General features: G+C 47.8%; 4 protein-coding genes across 4 annotated transcripts; 1 reads left to right on the forward strand and 3 right to left on the reverse strand.

Annotated features, from left to right (window-relative positions):
* Positions 1-1,113: 1,113 nt before the first annotated feature.
* Positions 1,114-2,839, reverse strand: E1B28_002704 (uncharacterized protein; the record flags this gene model as incomplete). The annotated part of the gene is made up of 4 exons (XM_043159642.1): positions 1,114-2,084; positions 2,154-2,304; positions 2,356-2,771; positions 2,827-2,839. The coding sequence occupies 4 exons, from the start codon at positions 2,837-2,839 to the stop codon at positions 1,114-1,116; spliced, it is 1,551 nt and encodes a 516-aa protein (XP_043003245.1).
* A 584-nt stretch (positions 2,840-3,423) lies between these two features.
* Positions 3,424-5,684, reverse strand: E1B28_002705 (uncharacterized protein). Its single transcript, XM_043159643.1, has 5 exons — positions 5,570-5,684; positions 4,255-5,521; positions 4,043-4,202; positions 3,528-3,991; positions 3,424-3,474 (listed from the first exon to the last, which is right to left on the reverse strand). The coding sequence occupies exons 2-4, from the start codon at positions 5,395-5,397 to the stop codon at positions 3,585-3,587; spliced, it is 1,710 nt and encodes a 569-aa protein (XP_043003246.1). The 5' UTR covers positions 5,398-5,521; positions 5,570-5,684; the 3' UTR covers positions 3,424-3,474; positions 3,528-3,584.
* Positions 5,671-6,846, forward strand: E1B28_002706 (uncharacterized protein). Its single transcript, XM_043159644.1, has one exon. The coding sequence runs from the start codon at positions 5,673-5,675 to the stop codon at positions 6,249-6,251; it is 579 nt and encodes a 192-aa protein (XP_043003247.1). The 5' UTR covers positions 5,671-5,672; the 3' UTR covers positions 6,252-6,846.
* A 6,400-nt stretch (positions 6,847-13,246) lies between these two features.
* Positions 13,247-14,110, reverse strand: E1B28_002707 (uncharacterized protein; the record flags this gene model as incomplete). The annotated part of the gene is made up of 2 exons (XM_043159645.1): positions 13,247-13,936; positions 13,994-14,110. The coding sequence occupies 2 exons, from the start codon at positions 14,108-14,110 to the stop codon at positions 13,247-13,249; spliced, it is 807 nt and encodes a 268-aa protein (XP_043003248.1).
* Between the last annotated feature and the right edge of the window lie 5,648 nt (positions 14,111-19,758).

Raw genomic sequence — 19,758 nt, forward strand, 5'->3', positions numbered from 1 at the left:
TCTATCCATCTATCCGTTTCCCCACTCTCAAACACAACCTTGTATGTTTATGTTTCCTTTGAATTGTTTCGTAAAATGGATCGAATAACTGTAACATAATGTCTGTTTTTAAATAAAGCAGGCCTGACGGAAGCCCCAAATGGACCGGACATGCCTGCAAATTACGGACAGTGGTTTATCGGATAGTCTTACGCTCTCAGTAGGTGGGTTTCAACCCTACTCTCCATATGGTGCCCTCTGCACAGGACGACATGGATATCGACGATTGTGCAATGTTCGTAAGAAGTGAAGCGAGAAATGACTGGCTTCGGAAGCCCTTAGTCAGTTATTGGGCCGCCGCGTGCGACGTGCGTTGTTGAAGTCGAGCTGTACGATGACACGGAGACGGATAGTGACGATGAAAACGAACTACATGGTCAAGTTCAAGGTCCAAGGATGAAGCCGCAGAGATCCACGTAGAGCGGGCTCCCTTACGCCTCCTACAGCAGCTCCCACCCACTCAAGACTGTCTCGCCCGGCTGACTGTCGCGGGTGCCTTCGATAGAAAGCCACACCTGACTACTATGGACGCAGACTTAACTTTATTCCTCCAGAAACAGAGGGACTTGGATCAACTCCAGCCATTCACTCTTTACCTAGTTCATCCGATGATATGCGCATATGATCATCATATGCCAGAGTGAAAATTTGTGTTTTCGGACGGTTCGAGTACTGGTGCTTCCAGTGACAAAGGGGATGCGGGGGATGCGGGGGGAGTGGATACGACTGGCAGGAAGCACAGCCTGACCTCTAGGTATCGATTCGGTGGTCAGCCGACCATGAAAGTTTTGGTACGTCTTTCCGCGTTTGCAGCTATGTTTCTGTTCCTCATGACTGGCCAGAAACGAACGACGAACGAATTATGTTTCTCTGGTTTATTGATTATTCTTCACATCTCACAGACCGGACGGCATCGACTCGAAACTTATACCTCCATCCATAACTCTCGTGCCTTTCTACTACCAAACCCAAATCTCCTACGACTTTCACAACCTATTTACAAGAATGTATCACCGGAAAAGGAACATATGTATTGCATTGTATATTTGGGTGGAAGCGACACTCCAATTCCTACTACGCACTATCAAGTTGGAAGTACGGAACATTGACCGATCCGCCGAGAGCTGAGGTGGCATAGTTAAAGATACCATATCTGTAGCCCATGAAGAACTCCCAATCCGTATTCATCGTGAACGAGCCCAACTGCTTCCAGCTGGAATTATCTGTACTGTAATAGAACAACGCCTGTTTCGAGCCACCAGGGCTGATGTCCGCAGTAATGCGCAGGTAGATCGTTCCACCGCTGATGCCAGCAGTAGCAACGGTCGTTCCCGTGTTCGAGGTCGACCAGTCAGAGTTCATCGCGAGACCGTTGGTAAATCCGACAATATAATTGCCATTGTCCCGTTTGACACCGATCCAAGCGGAGAGGTGACGGAGAAGGACGAGACCAGCACGGTCACCGTCTTTCATGTTTCCGTAGTTGAGTTTGATCGTACTGGTGGATTTGGGACCGAGAATACGACGGGTGATGGTGTTGCGTGCTGAGTAGAGGTCGAAGGTGACCGTGGCGGTGTTCAGCGTGAGCCCGTTGCTGCTGGTGGAGAACTTGGACGTGTCGGGATTGTGATTCCACTCCCACCTGGGCCCAATCGATGTGAGATTCTCAATTCCGGTCGGAGACGTAACGGGATGTGGGGTGAGGACGTCTGGGTACGAGGTACCCCATGCTCCGTTCGATAGCTGCAGTGTAGGGAATCCGTCGGATCCCCAGGTGACGGGTGCCATGGCGGGGATGCGGCCACCGGGGTACGAGTCGACGAAGGCCATGTAGTACCATTGTCCACTGGGGGTGTCGATGAGACCACCTTGGTGGGGGTTTCCGCCGCCTGTGACGGGGGGTTTGACGCTCACAGCGAGTGCCTTGCTAGAGTAACTTCCCCACGGGCTACTGGCTTTCAGTGTGTATTCGGCGTTGGCGGGGTGAGTAGCAAGGATATAGTATTGTCCATTTCGCTTGTACATCCGCGTGCCTTCGAGGTATCCTGTTGAAGGCGAATATATTATATCCTAGCTGAGGAGGATGCAAGTAGAGAAACAAAGGGGATACTCACCAATGTCACTGGGGGGGACGAAAACTTGCTGCGACCTGACCTCGCTCTTTCCATCGGAGGAAAGTTGGGCGACCCAGATGTTGTTCGAATTCGCATATGAGACGTACATAGTTCCATCGTCATCGATGAGAAGCCCCGAGTCATAGTAGCACTGTAATTAATGATTAAGGAGGTACCAGCAAGGACAGCCACCACAACATACCTTATTTATTGTGGTGTAGCGAGTCCAAGGACCAGTCACCGAGGACGCAGAGTAGAGATAACTTGTCTGGAAATCAATACATCCTCCCCAGAACCAGGTATTTTTCTGTGGGTGGTACGCGAAGAACGACGCCCAGATTCCCTGGATATAAGCCTGTCCGCCTTGCAGCGAATATGTGCTACCGAAGTCCAGCGTGGGGACAGCATGAGCGATGTATTCCCAGTTCTTCAAGTCGTAGGAGCGAAGGATAGGGGCACCAGGAGAATAATGCATAGTTGAGGATGTGTAATAGTAGGTGTCGTTCACCCGGCGGATGTCGAGGTCCGCGAGGTCTTCCCAGAAGATAGGGTTTGTGAACGCATTGGTGAGTGCGGGAAGCAGGCTGAGCCCACCAAGAAGGGCAGCGAATGTCTTCTCTGAGGAGGGGTTAATGTTGGATGGCAAGAGACATAGGAGAGGTGAAGGACGCACTGATCTGGAACATATTCACGGCGAGGTCCTGAGGAGGAGCTGGGGAAGTCGATGATTTTTGACCTCTTCTCGCTTTATTATGATACTCCAACCGTGTCTGATTCCTTTCCGCGTATGGTCGTCGTCCGGGATACCATCGCGAACCTGCTGAAAGGCACGGAAGTGACTCCCTCTCTCTCACCCGCAGAGCGATGTTGAAGCGAGAATATAGCGTAAGATTAGCATTAGAAGAACGAAAGGCCACTGGTGGTACGGAGTGGCCAGAGTCCGCATGACACCAGAGTCCATACAAGTTATCCAGCAACGTTTCCCCGTTTCCGGGAGCTGAGATTGTGGTGGAGCGATGACTGGTTAATAATAGCTTCTTCCAGTGTGGGAATCATTCAAAGTTGTTGCACATCATGCGCGGGGGCAGGCGGCCGCTTGCTTCGAAGGGAGATCAGCTGGCAAGAAATCAGCGAGAGTGAGGTTGTAGAAAACAGTTGAGGATTCGCATTTGTCCGAAATAAAATGTCTTGCCATCAGTCTTGGGTTGGTAGAGAAGATAAAGAAGATTTGCATTTGATGAGGTTTTAACTTGCCTACATTGCTTAGCGGATTCTTATCTCTCGACAACTAGTATGAGGCTTTCAATCAGACTTGGTCACTCTATTCCATTGATTTAGCATCATGAACAGAAACCAGGCACAGACCGGACATACCACGCATGTAGAGGCATGTGCCTTGATCAGACGACCGCGATATTATCAAGGAATACTTTATTTCTCCTTCCGAAATATGAAACTTGAATGACAGTCCAACCCAACATATACCACTTGGTATAGTATCTCCATACCGCTATCCCATGACCTTCTTTCTTCCTCCAATTGTTCTTCGGATTGCTTACAACACAGTCTATTCTCCGCGACACAGCAATCAGTGTTACCCTGCGTGCATCTTCCATGACTCAAAGGTTGGAGATCCCTCAGCGCCTCTTCGTACGGAACCGCCTTGAATTGGACGGGAGATGCTCGAAAGTCGAATTGTGCGACTATCGGATGTGAGCGTTTGAGCGAGTTCGAGTGCATCAAACGGAGCTGCCTTCCGATCTCTCGTTTACGTTCTTCGAGGGATACCAGGTACCGGAGAAAGGCTTCATCCAGGTTGGAGATGCGATATGATTCGCCTGCATTCGAACGATGAGCTTCATAATATTGAAGAAGCCGAGATCACCTACCGTTTCCTGACCTTCTACTATGGCGACATACAACAGAATGCCTGTTGGTCCAGTCCTGTGTCTGGCAGTATTCAGAGCAGTAAACCACTGTTCGACAGGCGTCGCATCGTTTCCATTTGATACGTTTGCCAGCCCGTTGACGTCTTCGCCCTCTCGAGCACTGAGTGAGGGTCAGCAACCATAATTATGCCAAAGTGGGGGAGGTGTCTCACCGTACGATTGGAGCAAACCAAGCCAACTGGATCCAAATCAAATGAGTTCATCTTGTTCTTCATTCTTCGAGCCTCCTCGAACAGTACTAGCAATGGTATATGAACACGAAGGGCGGCTCTCGACAGTTTCCTCATGTGCTCATTTGGCACAATCTTCACATAACGATACACACGGTTGAGTACCGAGCGAAAGACAAGGAGCGATTTGAGCGTGTTCAGACACATAGAGACCGGCAAGTGGACTACTTCGCTCGTCCTAGTCCCATGGTCAGAAATATCGGACATGAACAACGCGACGAGGGACGGGAGGAGCCCTTCATCGAGGGCTTGACAGGCCCAGGTAAACCCATCGTCGAAGCAGTGTTTTAATAGCAAACACGCGGAGGACACGCCTCGAAATATGAACGGGGGATCTCCGGAGCTGTATAGCGCCGACTGAGGGAGGTAGCGTGTAAAAACCTTTGGCAGGCGTTCCGCTACGGCCGCTGATAGCAATCGTTGGTGAATATGGAAGTTGTACCGAGAGCACATCATCATCATCTCCATGAGCCCGTACAGAACGTAAAGATCCATCACCGGTGTGCGTTGTACTTCGCTTTCGAGCAGTCGGAGAGTTACGATCGCCACATCCTCGACCGGATCATCACTGGCAACAATATCCCGCAAGCCACGGCGGAAAAGGGTGATGTTATCGCAATTGTCGATGATTTTAACGAGAGGGGACCAAATGAGTTCAAAATTTGGGTCCTGATTCTTCACCAAATGAAGTGCAAGTTTGGTGACAAGAGGTATCAGTTCCGGAGTCCTCTTCACCTCCTCAGCCTTGGCGACATGAAGCTCTACAACTCGACAGAGGACACCATGTGTTGCATATACGGCTTTCCGTCGGAATTCGAGTCCTTTCGGTCCCAAAGGATGTGGATGATCTTTTAGAAGCGATTCTCTAATGAAGAACGACATCCAACGAAAAATTTGAGGCCAGAATGCTTTGGAGAGAGCGATAAAGTCGGGATTGTCCATAACACAGAGACCCCTTGCAGCGTGAAGGGCGACCCAGCAATCGGAGCTAGGATTCGAGGCGTTGAAAGGATTTGGAGGAAGTGTATGAAGCGTCCTCATATGTTCCTCCTGCATCGTATTCATACCCTCTACAACAGGACGGCATACCTCGTAGATTCGTAGTCGACGTCCCTCGTGAATCGTGAAAGGAAACGAGTCACGTCGAGTGCGAGTGTTCTCCGTTGTTCAGTTTTTATGCACGTACGCACTGTATCGGTGTTCATTGATATCGCGGCGATAGGAATATGTCTTTTACCTTTCTCTGGAAGACGATTTTATATGACGATTTCCAGTTTTGAGGAAGTGGAAGTAGGTAAGAAGAGAACTCGTTGTACAGTGTGTAAGCTCATGATCGATCCATGCGCACGATGAATTTCTTTCTCAGCATCATGATTCTCGATCCCGACGCAAACTGCGCCAAACTAACGGCCTTTTCTCAACAACAAGTTCAGACGGTACAGTTCGCAAGATTGCTCACCACTTCGACAGGTTTTCTCAAGCTCATTTGCAACCAGGATATCCTTCCTGGGTCATACGACTCCGTTGAACATGAAAACCTCTCGTGCTGGCATTTGGCTGTCATCGTCAATTCGTTGCTGGCCCACCATTCGGTCGAAGTCGTCTCCATCCTTTCCTCGAATGGAGAATCCCTACACCACGACACGCCCCAAATTCATCCAGTCCCTATCCAACTATCCGCACACCTAGGTCATCCCTACCCCACCTCTCATTACTACCCACAGCTCGCCCACAGCTGCCTCAGCCCCGGTCAGAGTAAAAACCCCGTCGTCCTAGCCACCGCCAACTCTATACACGGCCACATCGACAGTCCTGGTCGTTGTCGTTTATGGTCCTCGAGATCGCGTTATGCCTGGCGCACTTGCGCTCGAAAGCAGAAAAAGCTATCAGCCGTCCGAAGCACCGGTAGCTGTGATTGAAAGGCTTGTTTCTTACTCGAGAGGAGGTAGGGAAGGGTTAGGCATCGAAACATCAGAATCACGCTCGGATGTGGGGATGGGAAACGGTCTTCGCAGAGAAGTGGTGACATTACGAACCTCCGGCATGACTGTGTGAGTCGAGGAAAACACTTTGCTCCTCATGATCATGGCAAGGGCAGCCTTGCTCTCAGCGCAGAACCGAAGGATATGTGTTTGGGCAGTACAGTCGTGAGGAAAGAGCACCCCTTATGTGTGCGATCTGGTGAGTGGTTGTCTTTTCAGGCAATTTCAATTTCTCATCTCGTGCACCTCTCCAGATCCTCTCCTTGCGATTGGCGATGCGGCGAACTTGAGAGGCTACTCATGGTCCTTACAGAGTTATTGAACACATAGGGATACGATGGTCTTTGGTGGAGGGGAATTACCCACGGAAGCCATGGACATCATTACAGATGAACCGGAATTCGATGCTGCTTGGATAGACTTCTGCAGACTGTATACACCACCAAAACCGGCCCATGTCGTACAGATATGTGCTACTTTATATATATCCCATAAACTCAATATATCGTGAACATATGTTGACCATGCCGTAATTATGCCATAACACAGTCCAGCAAAGGAAATTCTGGTGTCCCTTGTTCCTCCCGTGATGGAAATGGGTCCAAATGGCATGTTTTACCTACCAAAGGTCAATGTATGCAGGAGTAGGGCAGGAGGACCACTGGAAACATTTGTGCTGAGTATTCATGGCATTGTCATGTGACTCTACATATCGTGAACATATGTGGAGACAGTGGTAGGTACCAACTGCGGCCAAGGTTTTGTCAGCTTACTAAGCAAAAAACTCCCAATTTCATGGAACAACTTTTCGTTCGCACACCATGACCCATTATCTGCCTCGTTACACCCTCTATTATCATTAAATATACCTCATGATGTATCACCGATGACCTTCTACAAATTCTAAACAACTTTGGTCCCAACACACCTAAATGCTGTACCGGAGTTGAGCAATATTATTGAGGATTGAGCATTCATAGCAAGTCGGTTGTTAGGCCTATTTCCACATTATCAAGTGACGAGCGATATATGTAACCTCGATGAAGAAGGATACAATGACCGGACGTGAAGGTGCGAGGTCTGGAGGCGTAGGTGTGACTATACCCAACAGTGAATGATAGTAAGAGATGAAAGATGATGATCAGCGCTGGTCTGATCAATGAGCAAGCCTAAAGAAACCTAAAGAAAGACTAATCAGCAACACAGACGGCAACAACGAACTCACCAGTCAAAGTGTAGGCAGCTGTTCTACTCTTGAGAACACTCCTGACAGCGATGAGGGTGCAATTCTTCTTGGTTATACTGAACCAAGGTGGCCAAGACTGAGAGATGAGAAGTAGGGAGGAGAATGAACTATATTTTGTGGGGAACACCCCTGTTTATATACTACTGGAAGCCTTTGTTTGTACTTATTACTATAAACCGGAACTATGGTCCATACCAAACAACCAAACGGAAACGTGAAAAACCTCCCAAACTTAGTAAGTATGTATAAAAGGAGGCTATGTGGATAGTAACGATACCGTAAAGGAAGTATGGGTCCATGAGTATGGGTCCAAAATATGAGCGCATAAGAGGAAGAAATTAAAAGGGGAATTCAATGGGGTAATCAAATCAGGCCTGACATCCGCGGGGAACAATTTAGCGCACGTCCTCGTCACTCACAGTGAATTCCCCACAGCATTCTTCTTCCGAGAATAAAGCGAACTGACATGGGAATGTTCCTAACCGCATGACTGGCGTGAAGTTGAGTATGATGATCAGTCCAGAAAAGGGTGCTTGCCATCTTCGTCTGTATCCGCTGCATGGAAGCCATCACCATGAGAAGTTTGCTTCAGGAATGCACCACCACTCCCTTCTACTCTTCCTCTTCTCTGTTGTCTCTCGGAAACCTTGTCTGACAATGCCTTGGTCACTTTAGAAATCACCCCTCTGCCTCAGTTGTTATCACTCTTCTCTTTCCGAAGGTCGTCTTCTCTGCCAGGAGCGGAATTGGAAGGAGAATTGCGATTGACTGATGGAGATGTGGGTGGTCTAGGGTTGTCGGCGGCATTGATCTCTGCCAGGAATTCCCAGACAGTGAGCATTTCTGTCTGATCGGTACTTCCGGATGAAAGAGTAAAATCAAATTGTGGATAGCGTCCAATACGTTCTAGACGATTCTGGAAGGGGGAGAGCTCTACTGCTGAAGCGAAAACCAACTCTCCACTGTCGGAGTCATCGGCTAATGGAAATGTTACTGGATGGAGAGAGGTGGAATGATCAATAAGCCAATCTCCCAAGTCGTTCATGCCTTTGAGAGCTGGGATGTCATGGGGTTCCAGGAATGCGGGTTCTTCAGTGACTTCATCAACATCCTTTCGCTGGTTTGAGTTAAAAGCAACTGGCGCGCTGTATTGATATCCTACCACCTCCATTACCGCCTGGGTTGTAGCATTACAAGGTCCAGTGATGACAGGAGTGATCTGGGAAAGGAACTGGGAATGTGTGGAGAAGATGGAAGGCCATCGGGGGACGAGCACATGAGACTGGAGACGAATGTACACCACTCGGCGAGAAAGGTTGGTCTGGGCAAGGACAAACACATCATGGACCCATTCGTACACTGGACGGATAAGAATTGCACGATCAAATTCTCCAGCAGGCCCCAAAATGGCTGCTCCAAAGGTGACTGATTGGGCTGGTACGTTTTCCCTGGTATAATACACTGGGACATCCTTCAGAGCCGGAGGATGAAAGTCGGAGAGCTCTGCTTCCCAGCGACAGGATAGGAGTGTGGTATTGAGTGATGGGAACATGGGATTTCTGGAGTATTCGGGACATCGTCGTTTGTGAATGAATGACAGATGCAGAGAATCTGGATGAAGGGTGCCTGGGTTTACTTGGAGGTAGCGCTGCAAGTCACTTGGATTGTACCAATGAGCCATGGTGTGGTTCTTGGTATAATGCACAACCTTTTCCAACAACTCGTGAAACTCCTGTCCGGTACACTCCACACGTACTTGACTGAGATCGATGGTTCCATGGTTCGATGGATATTCAAGCCGAGAAAGAAAAGGATTCATAGGAAGAAAAGAAGGGGGGGAAAAGGGAAAGGAATGAGGGGACGTAAAAGAGAGACGTCGTTTTTAATGGGATTTAATGGTAGATGATAGTCTGTTATGGAGTTGCTATGACTAGGAAAAATAAGGTTGATGAATCTGTTGGGAATTTACGGCAGTGGCCTGGGAACAGTTGGTGCTTGTTTTCTCAATTTTCATGTTCCCCCAGCCACCCTGTCTTCATGAACCAATGGTCGCGTTGAATGTACGGCATTAGTCTGTAGGCGGCCACGGAAACAGCCAATTCAGCCCCATCTAATTCTCTGAGTTTATAGGCTTCTCCTCGGGTCCGGCGAATGACTTCAAAAGGCCCAAGATAGCGTGGTTGTTCCTTCATTCCAATGTTTTGATCAGCCTCTGAATTGCGTACTAACACTAACTCGCCAGAATGATATTCCCTAGGAATGAGTCTTTTTGCAAACCGTTTTTCGAAGTGCGATTTGGAAGAGAATCTACTGGCTTTGAGAACTTCAGCTGCTTTAGCGATATCCTGTGGGTGTCGGTGGAGCTGTCTCATCCTTAACGTAAGAAGGTCCTCCGTTGTCATACCAATATAAAATCCTTCAACCAAAAATGTGGCTTCAAATAGATCAAACGGAAGTAAAGGTTCCGTAGCATGGAGCAGATGATATGGAGAAAAACCTGTAGATCGGTGAATTGTAATCCGATCTGCAAACACCGCTTCAGGAAGTCGCTTGGGCCATTGTGATAACCGAGTCTCGCATGCCTTGAGTAGCACTTCTCTCAACGTAAAATGACCACGCTCAACTACTCCATTTGCATGTTTGTTGTAGGGTGAAATCCGGACTTGTGGCACTCCTAAGCGCTTCATAAGAGTATCAAATGCCCCTTTGACTTCTGATCCATTGTCGGTCACCACTTGGTGGGGGGTTCCATATCTGCAGTAAATTTGTTCCCAAAAGAATCTTGCCAGACTCTCTGAGTCAATACTGGTTAGAGCTCGGGCTTCACAAACTCCTGAAAGATCATCCCTGGCGGCTGCAATATACCGATATCCTCCTGCTGGTGGCATATACATCACATCAATGTAAATTTTTCCAAACAAAGCAACCGGAATTGACACTGTAGGAGGCTTTTCAAATCTCTTGAGACTTCTAATTTGGCATTCATGACAAGATTTGATATGATGTTCCACATCGTTTCGTAAATGTGGCCAATAGAATCGACTGCGGAGTAAATCATAAACTGCCTGCACTCCCTTGTGCCCTAAATGATCGTGTGCCAATGTAAGAATTTTAAGGCACTTTTCAGGGTCTGTGATGACTAGTTGAGGTTGGCCATGTTTGTCACGATAGAAAAGACGATCTCCATGCATGTGATATCGGTGAGCTCGTTTAAGAAACCTCTTCTTATCTGCCACTACAGGAAAGTAAGGTGTCTCAAGAGTCTGCAAGAAATGACGTACTTGCTGCAGCCATTTTTCCTGTGTTTCCCTGGAAAGCCATACCACTGAGGGAAGTTCGAGTGCATGATACAAAACCCGATGTTTTATGGTGTGAGGAGGACTCTCTTCTGAACTCCAGTTGAATAATGCCACTCTGTCCAACCATGTGTCATCATCGCTAATGGCAGTCTCTCCTTCAGCTAAAGGTCTTCTTGAGAGGGCATCAGGTCCTTTAAATCTAGTGGCTGGAACATGAACCAGTTCAAAGTCGAACAAAAGGATGCCTTGAATCCAACGGTTGATTGCTGCATTAGGTTGTAAATCGGGTTCCTTAATCATTCCGCGAATATACTTGGCATCCACTTCTACCCTGAGGTGTTTCACTCCTACTAAATAAATTCTCCAATGTCGAAGGGCTCTGTATAATCCAAACAACTCCAACTTGGGCTGTGAATAGCAAGATTCACTTTCGCTCATGGGAATGGATCCATAACGTGCTGGAATCTTTCTTCCTTGTTCATCCAATTGGGATAAAATCATTCCTGTACCTTCTTTACTTGAGTCCACAGATAGAATGACAATTTGGTCGCAGTCATAGTCAATGGGTTTCATTGCAGGAGCGGATGATATGGCCTTCTTAATCTGGTCAAAGGCTTTCTGCTGATTTTCTCCCCATTGGAACGGTACGTCCCTGTGATACAATTTAGTGAGAGGCCTGATGATCATGGAATAGTCTCTTATCCAGATCCTTACTGATCCACATAATCCTAAGAATTGGCGAACGTGCTTGGAATCCTCCAGAATGGGCCAACTCAATATTTTATCTGCTCGTCCCTGGTCAGGAATTCGTCCTTGATTGTTGCATCTTTGTCCCAAGATCAGGACTTCAGGTCTGCACACCTGAGCCTTGTGACCAGAGAATGTAGCTCCAGCACATTTGACTCGGTGCATGATACGGTGTACATCATTGGCATGTTCCCAAATAAAACGCCGTATTCCTGGATTCTCTGCCAAGTGCTCTGGTCCTCCCTGGCTGTCCAAATATTGACTCTTTGGTCCTTTAATAGCCAAGTCATCAATAAAAATATTGGCCACTTCAGGAAGATCTTCTTGCAAAACAAAGGCCATACACTTTTGAAACTCGGCAGGAGAGTTGGTAAATCCAGTGGGAAGGGAGGTGATTTGGAGTAGTCCCATGGGAGTCATAAAGGCAGTGAGTTCTCTGCTAGATTCATCTATTTTCCGGGCATCAAATCCCCAGAACAGATCAAACACCGAATAACATTGTCTTCCCGCAAAGCCTTCAATGAAGTCATCAATGATTGGTAGCATTCCTGCGTCCCGTACAGTTACTTTGTTCAAAGGCTGGAGATCATGGACTATTCGTAATTTTCCGTTCTTCTTAAGGACACAAAACCACATGGATCGGTATGATGATACACTGGGTTCGTATACTCCAGCATCAATCTTGAGTTTCAACACCTCATTCACCTTGTCCTGAATTCCTGGAGGTATAGGAATATTGCGATACTGCCAAGGTTGGTGCGGAATAGTCGGAATGACATATGGTGAAAAATATGAGTCTTTGAGAGTTCCCCGTTCTATGTCTTCAAAAGCGAAAGCCTCCTGGTTTATGGATACCACATGTTGGAATAACCTTTCTTCGTCTGGTAACAGAAATCCAGTTGAGTTTAAGTCCAATATTTTAAGGCGTTCATGGTCCAGACGTGAAGTTGGCTGAAATTCTGGTGGATCATATGGTAAGGGTGGTAAGGAAATCAAAGGGTCCTCTGGAATGGTGCGCTGCACTCGACTTTCAGGTGGCATGATAGTGGAAACAGGTCTGACCTTTTGAGCTACACGTTTGTACGCAGTATAGGAGAGGGACAGTTCAGTGGATTCTAGTTCGCCATCAAGAGAAGTGGGAAAAATCACATATTCATCATCTTCCTCCAATGTGAATCCTTCTGTTTTCAGAACCACCTCTGGTAATCCTTCTACTACATGATTTCTGTTAATCCAATTTAACTTAACTGTGCGATCCGGTGGAATATTCTCCATTTTCTTGGTCAGCAGTATCAACGATTGAGATGGAACTCCACAAACTTTGCCCAAATTTTTGGTTTTCACCAAGTCCGAGATCCCCGAGTTAGTACGAACTCGGCGAAGTGCACTCTTCCTTCGAGGAAGTCCAATGTAAAGACATGACAGCGTTGGCATGGGTTGTTCTCCAACTCCTTCTTTCTCTCCTTGGTGTCCAGTCAGCATGAGATAGGCAGAAAGTAATATCATTCCAGATGATACTAGTAGCATGCCTAAAACAACAACACAAGTAGTAGCGACAGCGGTGGTAAAGGAATGTAGGAGTTGGATAAACTGGTGAAAGCCGTTATAGGTAAGGATAGTTGTAGTTAGTTCACGGAAATTCAGAATGGTAATGTTTGAAGTAAAACTTGAGCTTGGGTGAGCCAGTCTTGGAACTCTTGCCGTTGATTCTCTATCATCTCCTCGAATTCTCGAACACACAAAGCCACCCTCTCTATCGCATCTATCCTCCACTGGTGAGTGTATTGATAGGAAAGGGTTCGTTGAGCATCCGAAGATTCCCGGCGTTGAAATCGTACATGTTTGGGCAATGGTAGATGCTGGTGATTCCGAACCGTACGGGGAATGGTAGGCGAACGAGGGGAAGTGGTGGTTTTGACAGGAACAGGAGCTGAGGGAACAGGATTTCGTAACGGGAAGGTGCCCCCAGGGCAAGGAACACACATTCGGGGCACACGTAACTTCGCTCGTGCTCCAGGAGAGAGGTCCCGAAATTCGGCACGAAATGGTGAGGGATGGTGGTATGTTATGGGTTTTGGGTGACGTGATGCGGTGATCTTCGGTGGACCATGTTTCTGGTAGTGGTGTTTCGAGGCTGGCCGCATTGACACATTCGGCAACTTCGAGGAAGGAGTTTGTTGGAAAGTGTGAGATCGATAATGACGGGTGTAAATATTCCTTCCTGGTGGTTGAGCCAGCGAAGGCGAAGGTGGCGATTGGTGAGCTGAACTCTTCCCCAGAACTGGCTGAGGTCGAGTTGGCGAAGGGCGTAGGGGCAGGTGAGATGATGGCTGTGGGTACATAGGATATGAGTGAAGAGACGTAGACAAGAGCAAGACAGAACGTACGCAAACACCAGGTTTGCGAGGGCAAGGTACGAGAGGGGGTGGTAGAGATGGGGGTCCCTGACCAGCAAGGAGAGGTCCAGTGTCCTGCACTGTCAAAGGGGCTCGGAAGGTAGTCATAGTGGCTTGGGTTGGAACGGCTACTCAGATTCTCCATGAGCTGCAGTTCGCGGGGAACAATTTACCACGAACCTTGGGTTATCGGACACGGCTGGTTAAAAAAATTGAAAGCGGGACAGCAGGTAAGTAAAAAAATGACAGATTCAAAGAACGGCAGTGGCGGGTGACAAGGTGGTGGTAATGTTAGAAGAATCAGCTGAATTTAAAAGGGAGGAGAGATCGGAAGGCTTAACGGTCTTGGTTACGGGGGAAGTGTGCTTGGAAATAATAGGGTTAGGAGGCAAAACAACATGGTCAATAAAGGTGGCCACATCCTCTTTTCGTCCTAAGACATCGGCCCAATAGATTGGATCAACGCCGGGGAAATGGGTGGGCACATAAGGGAGAACTTTGAAGACATGAAGGTTTTCGAGAGCCTCGGAATCTGTAAACAGTAACCTAAGGGTAGTCTGGGAAAGTGCTGCCAGCTCAACATCCTGAAGGTAAGTAAAAATCTCCCAGGCAACAACTATCCATCGCCGTTGGTCTTCAGTGAAGAACCGGTTAGCTTGGAGGGGAGGGAACCGCTCGAGACCATTGCCTTGAGCAACATAAGCAGCATAGCGGGCTCGAAACAAATGCTCGACCTTTTGGAGAAGAAAGTATTCGATGGTTAGCACCATCACCCGGTAGAGTTCACGGATGATCGTCAATGTGATCATTCGTCGATACTTCCACCTGCCTATAAGTTCCACTCTTACTCCTTGAAACTCATTCTCGTTTGCCCATTCTTCTCGGTCAAATCCATCCGGTTCAATCAACGGTTGAGTGGGCAGCGTGTGGGACATGAAAAGTCGGAAACGGAGATGGTTGGTGAGCTGGCGACAGGCCTTTGGATCTTCGAAATGACAAGAAACTGAAAGCCGGTTGTCCAAGTTGGGGGTTTCTCCCTTGTAAAAATCCTCCGATCTTTCCTCAATAACCTGATAGTGCAGTTCATCAAACAGAGCTCGCCATGCATGCGCCACTCGGGTTACACTTTCCCTAGGGTGTTCGTGAATGATGGCTCCGTCGACAATATGAAAAATCGACGTTAATTCCCCTGGTTCGACATCCTTGACCTGTGTGGTGACATCAAAGATTGGATGCCCAGCTGGCAGTCGCTCAATAGTGCGGTCCAGCTGGCCAATGGACATGAAGATACTGGGCAAGAGCTTCGTTTTCAGTGTCAGCTTGCTCTGAAAGAATGGAACCCGAGTATGAGGCGTAGAGGAGGGTGAAGTCTGGAATGGTGCCAGTTCGCTAAGAGGTACACTGACTGGTGCGGAGGACTTCGGATCTTCGGGATTTTCGGATCTGGCTGACCCACACTGTGCAGTGGTACTGGAAGGAGTGTCAACGTCCATGTCTGACTCGCAATCAACGAGTTCCGGCATGTCTTCATCATCGCTAGATGTGGCTGGATCGAGGGTTTGAACTGCTACAAAATTTGTTCGTAAACAGATATTCTCCCCTGAATTTCTCGAGTCAAACTCACCCTGGCTTCGATGTATTGCGGGCGATGAGGAGACTGGAAAGGGTCCGGTGGTCTGGAAGTCGGCAGGTCGTAAGGAATGCACGCCGCTGGCTAACTCTTCCTGGGCAATCTTCGGCGTTACCGGTTTGCGTTCATGGTATGTGTAAGCGAGGTGTTGGGCTAAAACGGCTTTCGGAGCGATAGGAAGGGGAGTACAAGTAGGATAAAAGCGAATATATGCATGACCTAGTTGGAATGAGTTCTTTTTCTGGTCCGGATTGTGCAACATGAGACCAGCGTTCAGTACGAGAAGTTCCTGGCAGAAACCCCCGTCCTGAGTTGGCTCGGCAGCCACCAGGTAGGCCTGAGCAGTTGACAGTACAGCGGGACGGGTGTGAATGTGGCCGGTATTGCGGTACTGGTTGGCGGCTTCGTCGCATAGGTCACGGATGACCATAGTAGTAGATTTGGCCTGGGTAGTAATGCCGAGGTGATCAACCGGACCTGGATCAACCAGTCCGAGAGGAGGGGGTGGAATTTCTGGCGAAGATGGTTTACGAGTAACGAGAGATGGAGGGGAAGGTTGGGAATGAGTAACAGTGGGTGACGAGTCAAGAGGACCAGCCTCTGGTACGACGCGACGGGCTTGTTGGCGAGTGAGAGGGGGCATAGAAAAATAGAAGGCGGAGTTGGGATGAGGAGAGTCCGGGGGAGTCGAACTCGATCCTCTTATACCCTCCTCAAGCTCTCCTATCCTTTCCAGCTTTGAATTCAACCAAAACAAGACTAACATGCTGATTGAAATCAGAATTTCCATCCATACCTGAAGTAATAATGAGTATGAAGGTGTCGAAGTATCCGAATTTTCGGGATCAGGGCTCACTGAATGTTCTAGGGTGCATAACATCGTCGCTTTCGGCGATTTTGGCATTGAAGTTCGGGCCTGACCTTCCGAAACCGTTAATCTGTCATCTAGATTCCCTCTGTGTTCACCGTTAAGATCTTGTTCGGCAATTGTCCAAGCCCAGTGAGCTGGCCGTAATCGGAGCTGGGTGTGAGGTACTTCGAAACCATCATAGAACGGCTGTCGCTGGGGAGATTCGTCTCCGTCACCGATACATTGAGTTTCGAGCGTTGGTGTAGCTGCGATAATCTCTCCGGCATTTTCTTCTTCATCCGTCTCGGGAATTTCTTCTATTCCCGAACTAGTCCTGCCATTCCCATTATCCGGTATTCGTGAGGTTATGAGGCGAGCCAAAAGGGACTTAATTTCCGCACCTTTAACCCTTCCAGCCAGTCTGAATTGTGGACGCTGACCCAAAATCGTGGATGCAAGCATCTCGAATCTGGGGTCCCAATTTTCCTTGTCTTTGAATACAAGGTACGTTCCGTTTCGCCTTTCGTCGATGCTAACCGCATTTTCTCTCAACCAAGGTCTTCCTAACAACATGTCAAAGGGGACTGACTCACCAACGTAAAAGAAACCAACGGTTTCTACTGAACCACAGAATAGCTTGAGTCCGTCTATTGCGCCGCGCAAAACACCTTCACCACCGTTAGCATCGTGCATAACGGTCTGTCGCCCCAAGTCGATAGGTAGTCGAATGGCAGCTTCGTATGTCCTGCTGCTGATCACATTAATCATTGAACCCGTGTCAATTATTGCCCGAATGTAATTTCCTTCAAATTCTAAAAGAATTTCAATGAGTTGAGCATTGTGAGTGAAGTAGGCGTTCGTGTGAGGTACATTGGTCTGCGCTAGAACCGTTTTGGCGTTCTTCATCGCTTTGGGAACCTTGACTTTAGTTAATTCATGAAAAACAGTACTTAATTCTTTAGATGTACCTAAGATTTCTCCTAAAGGCATCTGAATCGTCGTTCCAAGGATATGGGAGATGACATCTTGCATGTCAACGCGTCTTGCGAGGTCGTTTTTGCGTTCACGCCGGGCTCGTGTAGGTGGTGGTGCGATTTTTATTACTTCTGGTATGTGTATTTTGACATTTTGACGTGTTGCACGGTGAGTAGAGGGTTGAAAGGACGTAAGAGGAGTAGTTTTCCCTTGAGCCAGAAGCTCGGGCTCAAGGGAAACTGCCCTGTGCTTAGACGGAAGGCGGGCATCGAATGGGAGAGGATGGGAGGGAAGAAAAGAAGGTGGATGGCCATGTGCCAAGTTTTCAGCCGCCGGATTCGGTAAAATTTGCGCTGTCGGCGGCACGTGTTCCGCGGCCGCGGAATTATCGGGTCTAGTGTCCATTTTATTTCGGTCCGGCGGCATATTCGGCACTTTATTTCCGATCCGTTCATTTACTTCGGGGATTTTTCCCGAAATTCGTTCCAGTTCTTTTCCTTTCATTGTCCCTGCCCTTGGTGATCGTTTATGGGCACCTACTGCCTCTTGCCAAGTTGGGGTGGTACCGTCGGCTCTTTTGGGTGGTTGTACCACCCTTTTGGCCCTAAATTCACGTGAATTATCTCCGGGACCCTGCTGAACTTGATTTCGGGAGGTCCGGGAAGTCGTTTTGGTCCGTTCAGCCCCTAGATGGACTGCTGTTTGGGTCAAATTGGTATCATAGGTATGTGATGACTCTTCAATTTCCGAGATTTCGGAAACTTCTGATTCGCTTTCACCCCACATGCCAGAATACCCATCGGACTCGCTTTCAGATCTTTCCCCACTGACTTCAGAGGCTGTTTCATATTCAATCTCTTCACCGTTATTGGGTTGATTAGTTCCCTGTTGAGCATAGAAATTTTGTACAGCATCTGATATAGTGAGAAGCATTGCTTGATTCGGGGACTGATTGATTTGTGAGTCCTTTGGTCTAATATTCCGTTCAATGGCTTGAATTAGAGTTTCGCTGGGCGTTGGGCGTCCGAGATCTGATCCATCAAATAGAACATATCTACGCCGATCAGGACACCATTTAATTTCTTGTTTTGTGATCCGTTCAGTTACCAACAGACATTCGGTAATTCGATGTTTGGGATTTCCGCATCCAAAACAGGCAAAGGAGGAGTTGGGTGGTGGTCGCTGTTCATATGAGTTGACCCCTATTCCCCTTCCGTCACGAGAAAAATTATTGGGAGGTCTATTGCCTTGCCCTCCTGAATAGGAATTTGGTGGACGGCTGTTGGGTATGAACTGTTGGCTAGGAATTTTGTTGATACAAGCCTTGCTGTGTGGGTCCATAGTGGTGGCCCTGTAATACAATGTCCCATATTCTGGGTGATCCAACTGCATTGAATTTAATCTGGTAATTAGATCTGCAACTTCTGATTGAGGTCCTGAGAACTGTGTTGTCCTAGAAACCTCTGCAGGTGCCATGGGGACTGTTGGTGTGGGGTAGGAATTTTTAATATCCTTTGACTTGGTGCGAGATTTCTTCTTCCTTCTTTCTTTGAACTTCTTTCTCCATTTTTCATAGTCCTCTTCATCAGACTCTGATTCTGATTCTGATTCCGAGTCCTCTCCAGAGTCCTCTTCTTGTTGCTGGGTTCCAAAGGCTCCAGCATCAGGTACCATGGAAACAAATCTGGACCGCTTAAAGAAATGTTCTGCAGCTTCACATACCTCCTCAACTGGATAGGGTTCAGAAACATCCCTGAGTGGTTTCTTGGCATGCAAGGTCAACTCCAAAATTCCTTTCAAACGTTGTGGAATTCCCAACCAAAAATAAGTGGCATATATTTGGACAGTCATCCTTCCAGTTTGAACCAATATACCACCTCTTTCTTGAAAACGTCTGACATACTTCAACCATTGGGATAGGTTGTCAATGGGATGAGCAGCCTGTCTCAAGGCCAAAGCCTGAATGTCACTAGGTTGGTATCGGTTTTGAGCACGGTCAGCATCATACAAGCGAAGAATCTCTTTCTTCAACTTCTTCCAAGATCCTAGCTGATATGCGGTGAGGGACTGTATGGTTCTTCGGACTTTTGTAGAACAATACTCCAGTATTCCTTCACATTGTTCTCTCTCATCATTAATTCCATACTTCACTAGCAATCTCTCAAAATGCTTAATGAAATCTTCGACCTTGGCATATGATCCTCGAAACTGTGCTGGGGCTTCACGAGAGTAGAGCGGTGGAAGGGCAACAGCATAGACACCATCAAACATTCTATTGGAAGGGTGACTTGAGGGTACATG

The sequence above is a fragment of the Marasmius oreades genome, chromosome 10, assembly GCF_018924745.1.
Source record: "Marasmius oreades isolate 03SP1 chromosome 10, whole genome shotgun sequence".
NCBI lineage: Eukaryota > Fungi > Basidiomycota > Agaricomycetes > Agaricales > Marasmiaceae > Marasmius > Marasmius oreades.

Coding starts and splice junctions, on each gene's coding strand:
- E1B28_002705 (XM_043159643.1), bottom strand. CDS start 5,397: ATGAATACGATGCAGGAGGAACATATGAGGACGCTTCATACACTTCCT. Junction 4,203..4,254: donor TGGTTTGCTCCAATCGTACG/GTGAGACACCTC, acceptor ACCCTCACTCAG/TGCTCGAGAGGGCGAAGACG. Junction 3,992..4,042: donor TAGTAGAAGGTCAGGAAACG/GTAGGTGATCTC, acceptor GTTCGAATGCAG/GCGAATCATATCGCATCTCC.
- E1B28_002706 (XM_043159644.1), top strand. CDS start 5,673: ATGCGCACGATGAATTTCTTTCTCAGCATCATGATTCTCGATCCCGAC.